This window comes from Anguilla anguilla, chromosome 3 (assembly GCF_013347855.1).
Source record: "Anguilla anguilla isolate fAngAng1 chromosome 3, fAngAng1.pri, whole genome shotgun sequence".
Classification (NCBI taxonomy): Eukaryota; Metazoa; Chordata; class Actinopteri; order Anguilliformes; family Anguillidae; genus Anguilla; species Anguilla anguilla.
The window spans coordinates 58,893,665-58,906,802 of NC_049203.1; the positions used below are offsets into that span (position 1 = coordinate 58,893,665).

The 13,138-nt window shown below is 44.6% G+C and overlaps 1 protein-coding gene across 2 annotated transcripts; it reads right to left on the reverse strand.

Annotated features, from left to right (window-relative positions):
• Nucleotides 1-1,286: 1,286 nt before the first annotated feature.
• Nucleotides 1,287-12,669, reverse strand: si:ch1073-157b13.1 (7SK snRNA methylphosphate capping enzyme). 2 transcript variants are annotated; one of them, XM_035409704.1, is made up of 6 exons: nucleotides 12,442-12,669; nucleotides 11,870-12,149; nucleotides 9,763-11,754; nucleotides 7,209-7,427; nucleotides 5,375-5,498; nucleotides 1,287-2,978 (listed from the first exon to the last, which is right to left on the reverse strand). In XM_035409704.1, exons 2-6 carry the CDS (start codon nucleotides 11,969-11,971, stop codon nucleotides 2,923-2,925), a joined length of 2,493 nt encoding a protein of 830 aa, XP_035265595.1. In that variant the 5' UTR covers nucleotides 11,972-12,149; nucleotides 12,442-12,669; the 3' UTR covers nucleotides 1,287-2,922. The 2 variants fall into 2 exon arrangements, with proteins under 2 accessions (XP_035265595.1, XP_035265594.1); XM_035409703.1 differs by having other exon boundaries at nucleotides 11,870-12,669.
• Nucleotides 12,670-13,138: the final 469 nt, after the last annotated feature.

Sequence of the window (13,138 nt, forward strand, 5' to 3'; positions counted from 1 at the left end):
CACGAGATAAAAACAAGCAACACAGTCATAATAGCTAAAGGTTAACCTACTACCACTCATTTGTGCTTTCTGCAGTCATTCCTCCTTTCCTTCATGCTATACCCTTTAGTGAAGTCAAATCAAATTGTACAATCCATTGTTTTCTTTCTACTAGCCTTCATGGAGGCTACAATATAAGGCACATTTTGTACAAGACAGAAAAATGTAATTGCATGGTTGATTTGTCAGTATGGCTCAGCCCTGCCAGTAAAAAAAAACTTAGTGATAAAAGTGAAGGGATAATGAGAAACTGGCTGTAGCCTGCTCCATACCGGCAAGACCTTTCAGTATGTAAGAACTGATGATCCACAGAGACCATGGGAAGGAGAGGATATAGATAACCTACAAAGGGAGACATTTTGTTTTTATGTGGTAAAAGCATCAAACTACTGTATATGCATTAATGAATGAATACAATGATAATGAAGACAAAACTGTTTGTACATGGGCTGCGAATGGATAACTGAACAGTGCATACATGTGAGGTAAACGTGTACTCTTTGTCAGGAGTCATGAGTTAATTTGTACAACTCTCTGATCTCGGTGTAAATTAGATGCCAGCAGATAATGGTAATTTCCCTCTCAGAATGAGACAGGGCTGGTCTCAGGCCTTTGCTTCTCTGCCGCGTGCCTGTTATTTTTATGTGGGGATGGTCGATGATCAGGTAATAGGTGACTTATGTACATGGTGACTCATCTGTACATCTTAAAGCGTGGGGTTGGAAGTGCATTCAAAATTGCACAAAAATTTAAAAAAGTACATAGCATTGTGGAATACCTCTGGTAGATTTATCTGTCTGCAACAGCTGCCTATGCAGTGCATTCAGCACATACTTCAAAGCCTATGACCGTGCAGCTCAGCTAGGGGACAGCGGAGGGAGAGGCAGCCGCTGACAGCTCATGATTTGGAGGACCTGCATGCTAGTGTTCTGCTAAACTGGTGGAAACCTACAATGAAAGAAAAAGTGGAATCTAAAACGGCAGATAGCAAAGATCCTGCAATTGCTCAGCCATTCATGAAGCATATTGGAGCAGAAGGGTGTGACTTATGGACCATTTCAGCTTTAGCATGAAATTAACAGTTCAGGAGAAGCAGCATTAGCAGTGCTTCCCATCTCCAGTTTTAGCTCATTTGGGGCAGTTGGACCTGTTAGTAGAGACCTGGAGACCATAGTAAATCGCATTATACATGAATATCTGCAAAGTAAAACAAGGGATTACAATGTACACGGACAGACAGCAGGTGATCCAATTGGAAACAGGTTTATTTTTTCTCTTCATTGTTTAAAACATTGAACGTTTTCAAAAACCTTTAAATTGTGACCGTCTGGAGGGAAGATGATCTTAAAATGAGTACGGACCTCCCTGTCACTCAAACTCACACACAAACCAAGCTGAACTGTGTTCCTCCAAATGTAGTTAAAAAATACACGAGAAACACATTGGTGACCAACGCTCTGAGGTTTCACAGCAAAATGAAGCAGTTGATGCAGATGAGAATAGTGCTATGATTTAATGCTGAGGGGGGAAACGTGGTCCCCACACATTTGATCCACATGGCACCATTCTTCTCTCAACCAAAAGTCATGTTCAGCATCTAATAGTCCCAACAAATCCAAAAAATGTAAAAACAGGCTTCCAAAACGGGTTAGACCTGGTGAGTATCAAGATAAGCAGTGCTCCTTTTAATTATTTTTTTGATGCACAAGAGTTGGTTGCAGAATAAACAGTCTACAATGTGTAAGATTAGGGTCGTTTTGCACCGAAATGTCATCCTCTCTTGAGTGCGGCCTGGATTCAACAGGTCTTTGAAAATGGAGCGATACAGTCCAACGGTGTGTCCTCCACAGCACTAGAGGCCTGCAGTACAATCGGTACGTGTTGTGCAAGCCCATGCTGGCTGGACAGGCTGTACTGCTTCAGGCCTTTGTTTGGCATCACGGTTTGAGGCTTCCAGGACCACCTGGTTTTCAGTCACACCTCAGGTGTTGTTTCGATCACTTTCCTTGGGGGTGGGCGGGTCATGTCTGCGCCCCATAAGTTAACCTCCTCAGCTGACACATTCTCAGAATGAGTACAATGTTTTGTGACAATGTTCCAAAGGTCTTAGCACTGAGGTAGCGGCACAGAAACCCAAAGCTGCCTGTCCTCAATGCACTTATTTACCTTGCTCTGTCCAGAATAAAGCTAAGGTTTTACACTGAACATGGGTGGTTCATCCCAGCTGGCAAAAGAAAACCACCCCTTCAAAAGACAACCACAGCTTGACCAAGGACCAAGTTGGGCACCCCTCATCAGTTCTTCTATGAAACTCCCCCGGTCAGAGGGAATGAAAGTGATCTCATCACCCAGCAGCTTCAGAAGCTGGCAGTTACATAAAGCACTGTGTGCCAGTGAACAGGGACCGACACTGAACAGAGTGAGCTGTCACATCTTTACAGTGTTATCACCTCGAACAGATGCAGATCCACAGTGAGAAACAAACGCGTGAGGATAATACCCATTTTCTCACAAAGAAAGATTTGTAGCTGCACTTTTATATAGAAACCGTAGAATTGGAGCATAATGCTTTCAATGCTGTGTATGTGTATGTGTGTGTGTATTTGTTAGTAGTCTGTTCTGAGTTTTTCACAATCTTAAAAAAAATTACAAGTTTCTGTTAAACAGGCAAATAAATCTAAAGCATGTCTGTTGGATGTACACCTTAGCATTTATCTTCCCTCTACTTTCTCCCCCTTTTTCCAAACCTCTCCCATTCCATTTTTCAAAAGTTAAAAATATCCATCAAAAAAAAAAAAAGGTTATGCTGGCTTTTCAGATATAGGTGGATGAATGAAGTCTTGATTCTTTTCAGGTTCCATGTTTGTTCATCTTCCAAATGAGTCATTTCCTTGAGCAAGACGGTCCTTTGTGGAACAGGTAGATAGGCCTCTGAAATCCTGCAAGACGGACAAAGGTTTAACTCAAATAACGATGTGGCAACAGAGAAATACTAACAGCCTTTCAGTAGAGGCGTGATTGATGGAAAATCTGTAATAGTGGCAGTAATGCAAGAACAGTTATCGTTTATTCAAAGAAGGTTGTGCAGCAGTCTGAAGTACAGCTGTTGACACACACGCCAGGAAACCCCTCTACGTTTTACATTTTCATCAACCTACCAGAACACGCATAACAAAGCCACAATGCCTTGTTTGCGCAAAATAGATTTTCCCTATAAGGTCAAATGAGATTTGAAAAAACAACCAATGTTTTTCAGACAAAATATGCTAGTCAGTATTTTTCAGAGTTACGCAATTTTAATGAAAGTGTGCATAAACACTTTTAAAGTGAATTTATGTGCAGTTTTTTCCTCGCTTAAGGCTGCATGTTATTCTACAGTTTGAGTGCCCATTATTACTTGCAGATTTATGCATGCACAAACCTCTTCCAGTACTCAGAGTATAAACACGCTCATCTGCATATGACACTTTGCTTCTTAATCAAAACATGACCATTTCAATTGTACATGAACAGAATGTCAAGCTACACTATCTGCATGAATCATTGTCAAGTCATGAAGTGACATATCGTGTACACCACATCACACCTCCCCATGTTGCTCTGTGTGTAAAAGGCTCTTGGTCCAAGTACAGGCTCGAGCCTAGCCACTAGCCAACTATGACAGAGTAATAGGACACTTTCTTTGGAATTGTGCAAGCACACATACATTTGATTATAGCTGCCAATCAAATCACGTCTAAAACTAAAACCTAAAACTAAAAACAAGTAAGCCTAAAACCATGCACACAATTATCAAAGATTATATACAGAAGGAAATCCAAGGCTGGGGAACCAGTCAATGTAAATTGGACAAATGGGTGGTACAGCAAGGGAAATATCTGTACGAAGTTACACACCACTGGAACATACCACAAATTTTAATTATGTGTGTGCATTATTTAATCATTTTAATTATTTAATTATTATTAATGTTCAGTTAATGGCCACCACCAGGTCTCTGACAGGTCCATATGGCTGTACTAAGCATTTGGCAGAGGTCCCAGCCTGCCTGCCAAATTTGGTGAATTTGCCAATGCATACAGCAGACAATGAAGAAAACCAAAAATAAAAATAGGGCCCGTGTATTCAAGATGCAAGGTCCCCTAATGAACATTGGAAATGAGATCCCTGAATGATCACATACCATAAGCCTATTACTTGAAACCTACAGGTTTTTGGCAAAAAACAACCATTTCTTATCCAGTTTATTAAGGAACGGCACAACATTATGATGTTTTTTTTGTACATCCAATTAGAGCTCTCGACTCATTTATTTACTGTAAGCTTCTGATTCAGACTAACAAATGTAAGAATTCCGTTTTTTATGCCCACCCCGCTCCCCATTTTGGAATGCCAGATCATATTTACCGGGAGAGGGCAGACAAGTTACGTGCTCTCCTCTCCTCAAGCCCCACTTCTTATCGCGCTGCAGTTTGCAAGGCAGGCTCGCACGGACACGAGCCAGAGGAAGACCCTTGATGCACAGCTTAACAGGAGGACTTGGGAGTGCTCTGTCAACCAGGGGGAGGGTCACTGGTCCACAGTGAGATGCCATCATCCCCGCAGACCGGAACCCTCCCTTGGTGACAGTAGAGCCAATTGTCAGCAGTCCTGCAGGGCTGCAGGGCTGCAGGCCTCAGACAGCGTGGGTACAGTCCGGATTAGAAACATAAGAAGTCAGTGGCTCTGTTTCCAGGACGCAGTGCACCGGCTGCCAAAGCTACCATGTCAGAGAACAAGCGCGGGCAGATCAGAGGCTTGCGACTGAGGCCCCTGAAATTCAGCAATAAGTCAGGAAGCTCCCTGGCAACTGAAAGTCTCCCTCCCTGGGTAATGCCTTTGCTAACTGAGTCCACAGGGCCAATCACAGCACAAAGGGATAAATGAGATGTGCTACAGCTGTGAACTGTTATTGTATTCTATAAAGCCTTACACACACTTACTGGTAAGCAATATTTCATACTTAGCCTTATTATTCTTCTCATAAATAAAGTGAAATCGTGTAGGGTCTAAATACCAATAATTCAACAAGTGGAGTGAATGGGGAATTCCGAATGAAGCAGTAAAAATGAGTTTAAAAAAAAAAAAACCTGTCATGTTCGTCATGCCCAACCCTCCTACAATTTATAAAAACTAAACTTGTTTTAGTAATGTCTTGCAAGATTATTGGCTCATAACACAGGACATCTTCTGATCACCACTCTCCATTCTGGCTCCCTTTCTGTAATACTGAGAATTACTGATGGAGAGGCAGGTTTGTAATGGATGAGACAGTTGGAAGTGGAAGGGAACCAACCTCTGGAGGAGCTCTTAGGTGTGCCAAGGAGCTCATAGCTGGAAAAGCCCACTTCTGATGTCAGGTAGGAGGTGAACCGATCTGGCTTGAAGCGGATATTGTAGTAATTCTTATAGGTGGTCTCCTGGAGAGGTAGGAAAAATAAAATTATCACAAACATTTGTATTTACCACAAGATGAGAAGGGGACAGCTCCCTGCTATTTTCCACCATTATCTGAACATAGATAAACCTCCTCATGAGAACATGGTCATCATTTAGAGCACCTAAACAGTTACACATTTTTAAGTTTTTCAAATCATAACTGAAGCTACAATCTAAGATGGCTGCTACACTTCACATTTAAAACAATGTAGGATTGCTACACTACTTGCAGTCTTTTCATTCTCAGGCACATAGCATGAGAATGAGCAAGGATGTGTATGTTTTGACTTGCAGGGATGATGTTAATGTGTTTGAGCCGGCACAGCAACCTCCTGGTTTTAGCAGCCAAGGGCCCTGGAGACCAGCACAGCAGAGGCTTGTGGGAGAAAGGGGGGAGAGCTACTTCTGCACTCTCCTCTCCCTTGGGCAGCACGGGTTTTGTGGTTTGTCACAGCAACTGACAAGGCTTGAATGAGCTTTCCTCCATTCCCATTTGCAGCTTGATGAACCCTACTGTGGGTCGTGTTTTCTTGACCCATCAATCACTCACTGATTTTGACCAATTAAAGTTTTGTACTGCAGTTGCGCAGAGTGGGCAACAAGCTCAAATGAGCCAATGATTTGTAAGCCTCAAACATCTAAACCTATCGAGTATAGAGGCTCACAAAGATTTAAATAGCCTGCCTATCCAAAATCTCAAGTAATAACATTTTTGAATGAATGCTTCCCTCAAATGAATCCATGGGAGAACTGAGCAGTGTAATATGCATACTGAGGACAGGTAACACCAGTCCTCAAACTTGTCCATCCACAGTATGTCCATTACAAGGCTTGTTCACTCCAGACTCATTTGAATGGACCATACCTAGTAAATCAGGTAAGTTGAAGTCTTTTCCAAAGAATAACTTCAATTAAACAATGAAAACCTCAAGAAGAACAAAAACCAGCAGGTCATTGAGGACTGGAGTTGTCCTGCCCTGCAAATCATATTCAGTGCTTGATAAATGTCAAGTTTGGAACAGAACAATGACAAAATGGATGACAATGAAGACGGCAGCCCAGTTTTAACATACTGGATGTGAACTCTCAACTCAAATGAACTGAAACACTTTGACTTTCCTTTGCCTCAGTTCACTCTGAGAAACTCAGAAAGGTATTTACCTGACCAAAACCATGCACTGCAGCCTTGGTCAGCAGTACAGGATAAACCTATGTGCAGCGGAAAACAGATTTTCTCCAATATGTTAATCTAACACTGTTGAATGTCCTCATTTTACATTATATGAATCATATAACTGAGTAATCTGTCCAAAGCCTGGTTTAGTGGCTGGGGATTTTTTTATTCAGAGGTTATCATAAGATCTTTGCATAAGAATACGGAAGCTGTATGAGATCTTCACAACCCTCTGCAAATCCACAATGCTATGTAACCATCTCCTATCCTCCCACTGGCTTTTCATTCCTGTATATGCCCACAGTGCCACACACATTCAGATTCTTGGTCTGAACTTTAAATCCTTTTTTAATCTCTCCCACTTTGTCCACATCTTACGGTCTTCCTCCCAAATTCATGCTGTCTCCTTCCCCGTCCAGACTCCTTTGCCCATTCTCATTCGGTGCCTTTCCCTCTTTCCCGCTTGCTCTTCCCCTCCCTTCCACCCTCCTCCCTCCCTCCCTCAGCCCTCTCTCACCGTGAGCCTCTTCCTCTTTCCGTACGAGGCCCATGGCTGTGGCTCCAGAATGAAGATTCCTCCAGGCTGCAGGTGCCTGAAGGCCCGTTTGAAGAGGCGCTGCACCCCACCGTCGCCCCAGTTCAGGTGCACCCACTTGGTCATGCTCAGGCACAGGATAACGTCATACTCCGGCTGCTGGGTGTGCAGGAGCGCGTCACTCTCCAGGACGTAGTTTCCCTGCGAGGGAGGGAGGGAGGGAGGGAGGGAGGTTCATGGGGGGTTGTCAGGCAACCCCAAACACCAGTCTTCACTGAATTCTGATACAGACTTACTTCTACATTACAGCATTCCTGAAAGTCTGCTACATATCAAAACGGTTTCCCTATGAAATGGCCTCTTGCCTACCTGTACGGACATGCCTTTCTGAAAGCCAATGAAACATCCCATCATAATTTATCATGTTCACATTACTGGTTTTTTTGGGCTCAAATGTCTTTCATGAGGAGTGTAGTAAATTTAGAAATGTAAATGTAAATTTACAAAATCCAGAATGACAAACACGTCAGAGGCTGTTTCATAAAGTATTGTTCAGAGACTAAATTCACAAGTATCCACAATTTATTATTTCTTACATAAGCACTAGCAATAATAATTTTCCTTTCCCCCACAACATGCTCATGGTACTCCATGGGTTTTAAACTCAGTTATTTTATGCAAGACTTGGCTTCTCTTAATTAAATTTTACAAATGTAATCAATCTGACTCTTCTTTTTTGATTAGTCAGAGGATGCTGGGTACACAATTTTCAAATCAACAGTGACTTTTTGCAGTGAAATTTGTGCATGTAAATAAACTCATTTCCAATCTTCTCTTTTGGGCAAGCAATACAGAGTGATAGTGAACTATTTATTTAAACTGATATACCAACTAGCCTAACTTTTTTCTTTCTTGTACTGACCTTTTCTTAACACTGAGAAAACTCATCCACCATCTATGTAAGCTTTGTTATCAGGCTAATCAGGCATTAATAATAAAATCCAATCCAACCAGGCTTTGGTCTGCATAATGAGTAAACTGTCTTATCAAAATTGAAATTAGTAACAACCTGACAGTTGTGGGTAACAATAAAACAGGAAAAACGTGACCTTTCACAAACACCAATGAAATGAGGGCTGTTGACAAATGCATGCTGAAGCCTGCAATCCGAAATGCACGCAGACACAGTGTCATACTCACACCCCCAACACATTAATACCCTCCATTAACACACAGCTACTAAGCAGCCAAACGTTTTTGCATACACACTCACACAGATCAACAAATGCATGCACAAACAAGACAGCAAACCCACATACCCATTAACACACTAAATGGCGTGCACACATGCCTCAAATCCCCTCTCACAGACTTAAACATGGGGTTTTAAATCACCTTTCACACAGTCACACTATAAAAATCGAAAATCAACCGTATGCATGAAGAGTCATTGAGTGTCTCTCTCTCTCTCAGCTGCCTGCTAACACTAGCCATGTTGTGAGTGTGAGCGAGAGAGAGAGTGAGTGAGAGAGAGATAAAGCAAGTCAGCAGTAAGGCAGAGGGGAAGTGTGCAGCAGTGGGCGTGATCCAAGGTCTTTCGGAGAGGACGAGGAGACAAACAACCCCTCCCCCCATCCACCACTCGCAAGGGGAAATACTGAATTCCATCAACTGCTCATCAAATTCCACCCTCACGCTGAGATACAAAACAAAAGTGCAGGCCTAACGCTGCACAAACAGAAGGCCCCTTGTGCTGGGGTTTCCATTCGGACTCCAGCTGTCTGCAGAGACAAACGCGATCTCAGAGTGCTCCGTCACAGCTGCCTGCAAACTAGTGCAGCTCGGGGCTGAGACCTGGTAGGCCTCACACAGCACTCCGCTACGCTGTACAGTGCCAGCACAGATACTTCAAAGAATATGGACTTTACACCATCACACAAATACAAATACACATACACACTGACTAACTACTGCAATTACGTATAGACGTATGTATACACACACACACACACACACACACACACACACACTCTGAGCCATGTATGCTAGTTTGCCCAGTTTTGTCTAAACAAATAATTGGAATGTGCATCTTTTAACAAGCAGCTGGGGCACTTCTCGTCATGCTACACCAAAGACGGAACACACAGTTTACGGTCAGTGTCTGGGTGAATCAACCTTCTGAAGGGATGATTATGAAAAAGGTCAATTTTGTAACAATTTAGTATTTGTCCATCAGGGCCTGGAGAAATAAAGGCTCTCACAAGCTTTGTGGTAGCTTCTGACCCATGTCTGACCCAAATATATTGTTTACATACCAACACACTGATAAGGAAGTAGTATCCTGCCACAACACTTAAAGTAAACTATGGAGCATGTTACACAACCTTAACACAACACTGACATGCAGCTAATCAATCCCAGCACATGCGATCATTGATTGAATTGCGAAATATTACATATGGCAGAGGCCAAAATTTCATTTTCACCAATAATGCAACTAAGTTAATAATCAAGCCCATACACAACAAGCCCTTACCTTGACAAAGGAGACATTGGCAGGGAAGTCCCCAGGGATGGTGCGTAAAAGGGGGGGTGCTGCAATGGGGCCCCTACAGATCCGCAGTGAAATAGGAAAAGGGCGGCCTATGCTCACGGGACCTCCAAGGGGCTCTCTAGAGGCCACAACACGTTCTGTCAGTCCCACCTTTCCTGCCTTCCCCCCCTTCCCTGTACCCCTCTTTTCTGTGGGACCTGAAGTGTCCATTGGTGTAACCTCTTCTTGCTTTTGTCCTGCTTCCTGTTTGTCCTCCATTTTGTTTCCTCCCTTTTCAGTCACCTTTGCTTTCTGCTCCTGGATCCTGTGCTTCTTCCTCTCCTTCAATCCCCCCTCCTGGGTTTTGACTCCTGTTCCCTCCTCCGCCTGCCACCCCACCGCAGTCCGTCGGGCCTCTTGTGCCTGCAACTCCGACAGGTAGTGCCTGATGTTCTGGCGTGCCGCATGAATCAGTCCGCCGTCAATGTCCAGGCCTAGAATGCGGGCAGGGCGCCAGTTGGTGGCGATGGTGAGGGTCACGTGGCCTGTGTTGCAGCCCAGGTCTAACACTGCTTTGCCCCGAAACCATTCCGGCTTCAGCACGCGCAACCGCGAGTCCTCACTCAGACCCAGGTTGCGATAGCCATAATACTTATTGTAGTTGCCATACTGGAACTTCTGTTGTTTGCGACGATTCCGAAGCTGCTGGTGGCCCGACTTACCACTTGCAGGGAGGCTCCCTGCTCGACCGCCCCCTACTGGTGTATGGAAGGTTTGTGGTCGCTTCCCTGAACCAGGTCCTCGCCCCCTTTCCACGCTCCCTTTCTTAGCCGGCTGGGTGGGGGTGATCGATGAGTCGGACTTGCTGGACGTGCGCCGGCGCTTGCGGTGCCGGGAGGAAGGAAGCTGGTGGGTGGCCGAGGATGAGACGGAGACTGAATTTGCCGAGCCTTGTGCCTGAGACTGGACAGTGGAGCTAGTCACAGCATGTGACTGGCTGCGTGGCAGGATGGGCTGCACAACCTCATCCCGACAGTTGATAGAGGTGTTGAGCTCATATGGGCGAGGGGACTCTGGAACAGGTGTGAGGTGGAGAACAGCACCCTCCTTGGGGGCCTCCGGAACCACACTTGCTGCTGCACCCCTGGATGCAGGCAGTGATTGCAAGGACGCCCCTCCAGCTGCTGCAACACACCCCTCGGCGGGCTTACCCCTCTCAGACAAAGAGAGGTCAAGCTGTGCAGTTGCCATACCCCCTCCTCCTCCATGATGCCGGTTACGATGTCTCTTCCTGCCCCCGCTCTTCAAAGGTGACACAAGGATACCACTGTTCCCCCCAGCACTGTTAAGGTTTAAAGGGTCTGTGATGTCTTTGGGAATTAGTATTTCCACGGGATCACGACTCTTAGCAGGCAATGGCGAAGACTTCGGCGTCTCTGCATTCAGGGCTCGGTTCACCTCGTCGTCCAGCAAGCTGTTGAGATTGAGTGGGTCAAAGATGTTCCCACCCAGCAGGAAGTTGGTGGGCAAGACCGGGTCGCTCTCCGAGTTAGCCCGTCGCCTCCTCTTGCTGAAGCCCGGGTGCTTGAAACCCACATTCATGCTGTAACGGCGCTTGTTCATCTTCTGCTGCTGCTGTGGTTGTTGCAGCCCGTTTTTTGGGCGAAAATGGTTCCGAGGCCCTAGGCCCATGCTTTCAGTGCGGCTGCAGCCCCCAGAAGAATTTGATTCATTAGTCAGCTGCTCTGTCAGAACCACACTACCCGAAAAAGCAGCTACGGTGCAAGAGGTGCCATCTTCCAAGCTACCAGATGTGGCCACCAAAGATTTGGGGGCATTAGTGCAGCTTCCAGTACATTCTGTGAGCTGTTGGGGTTGCTGATGCGTCATGGGGTCCACTCTTCCATCACCAGCTAAAACAGTCTCTTTGTCCACTGACATCTCGATCATCTTCCACTCAGTACTGCGGAGACTGATTCTGGAGCTGACGGTTAACTTTGAAAGGGAATTAAAGAGACATTACGAAAAGTCTTTCAAAATATGCTTCTACAACTCATCAATAGATACTTAAAAAAGAAAAACAAAACATATTAGCTGTCTATGTACTTACTCTGGAATGCCATTTTCTTGATTTGCTTAAAAGACTAGTCTTATTTATTTTGCGGTAGGCGTGCTCCCTGAATTCATAATCTACAGTACACTGAAAAGACATGCGTCTTCAGAGCACCGGCTGCATAACTTCCCCGCTGTCTGACAGTAGCTACAAGCTTGGAGCACAAGCCAGTAAGCCACTCATCACAAGCTTTGCAAGAAAGCCAGGAGAGAAAACGCGTGCGTCCAACGACGTAAATCCACCCTCTCCTCTGCGCGCGTGTATGAACCCGCCTCCTCTGTATTGAGAAAAGTGCAAACTATTTACATAAACCCGCCTCTGAAATAAACGTCACCCAAGCTAATGAATTATTCATTAGCAATGAGAGCTCTAGGAAGGAAAAAAGGCACACGCACACACATTCACATAGGGATAGAGCGATGGGCTCTCTCACACACAACGCCTGGTCGCCGCTCTCTCCGCCTTCTTTTAAGCTTGGCTGCCCCAGCCCTCCCTCTCGAATGACAGTATATTCTACAAAATGAAAAAAATCCACCCAAAACTGACTTAGCGCGCAAATTTTTTTTTACCTCGTCTGCAAGTTTCCGTATTCAATACATTTTATACAAAAGTATAATACGGATCAAAATAATGAAGCCTGGAAGACCCCCCTCCAAAAATCGATAAATTGTAATATAAAAAAATAGTTCAAACTCGCAGTCAGTCTGTGTGTGAGTGTGTATGTTAGTGAGCTCGTTCTCTGAACTCCCCTACGCTCAAGTAAGTAGACCAAGCTTGAGCTGCTGGATCTCGCGCTGCGTTTCAGCCCCTCTACGCGTTTTATATGCTGTCGTAGAGCCTTAAAAAGACAGATAGACAGCCATTCTAGCCAATAGTTTAGGGCTCTGGGGCTCGTCCTCTCGATTGTAACCAATGGTATATACGCAGAGGCTGGCGTTGACAACAACCCCCCTTCTAATTCAGTAGGTATCTGATTCGATGCCTGTTGGTAGAAAACTAGCCTTCATTAACACAGGCAAATGCCGCAAAACGAAAGCTTGTTTTAGAATGAAAAGCGTTCGTAGGCATTTAAGTAAATTTACATCACGGTTATGCGCACTAGATAAATCATTTATTTAACTTTTTCACTGGATAACAGGAATCTGACCTGGACACCTATTACCCGTGTAAACAACCTTCGGTGTTGTGATGTGTTTTTTTCGTTGATTATCTTATCATTTCAAGACAGGCATCTCAGAATATGTGGATAGGATACGAATGTGTATG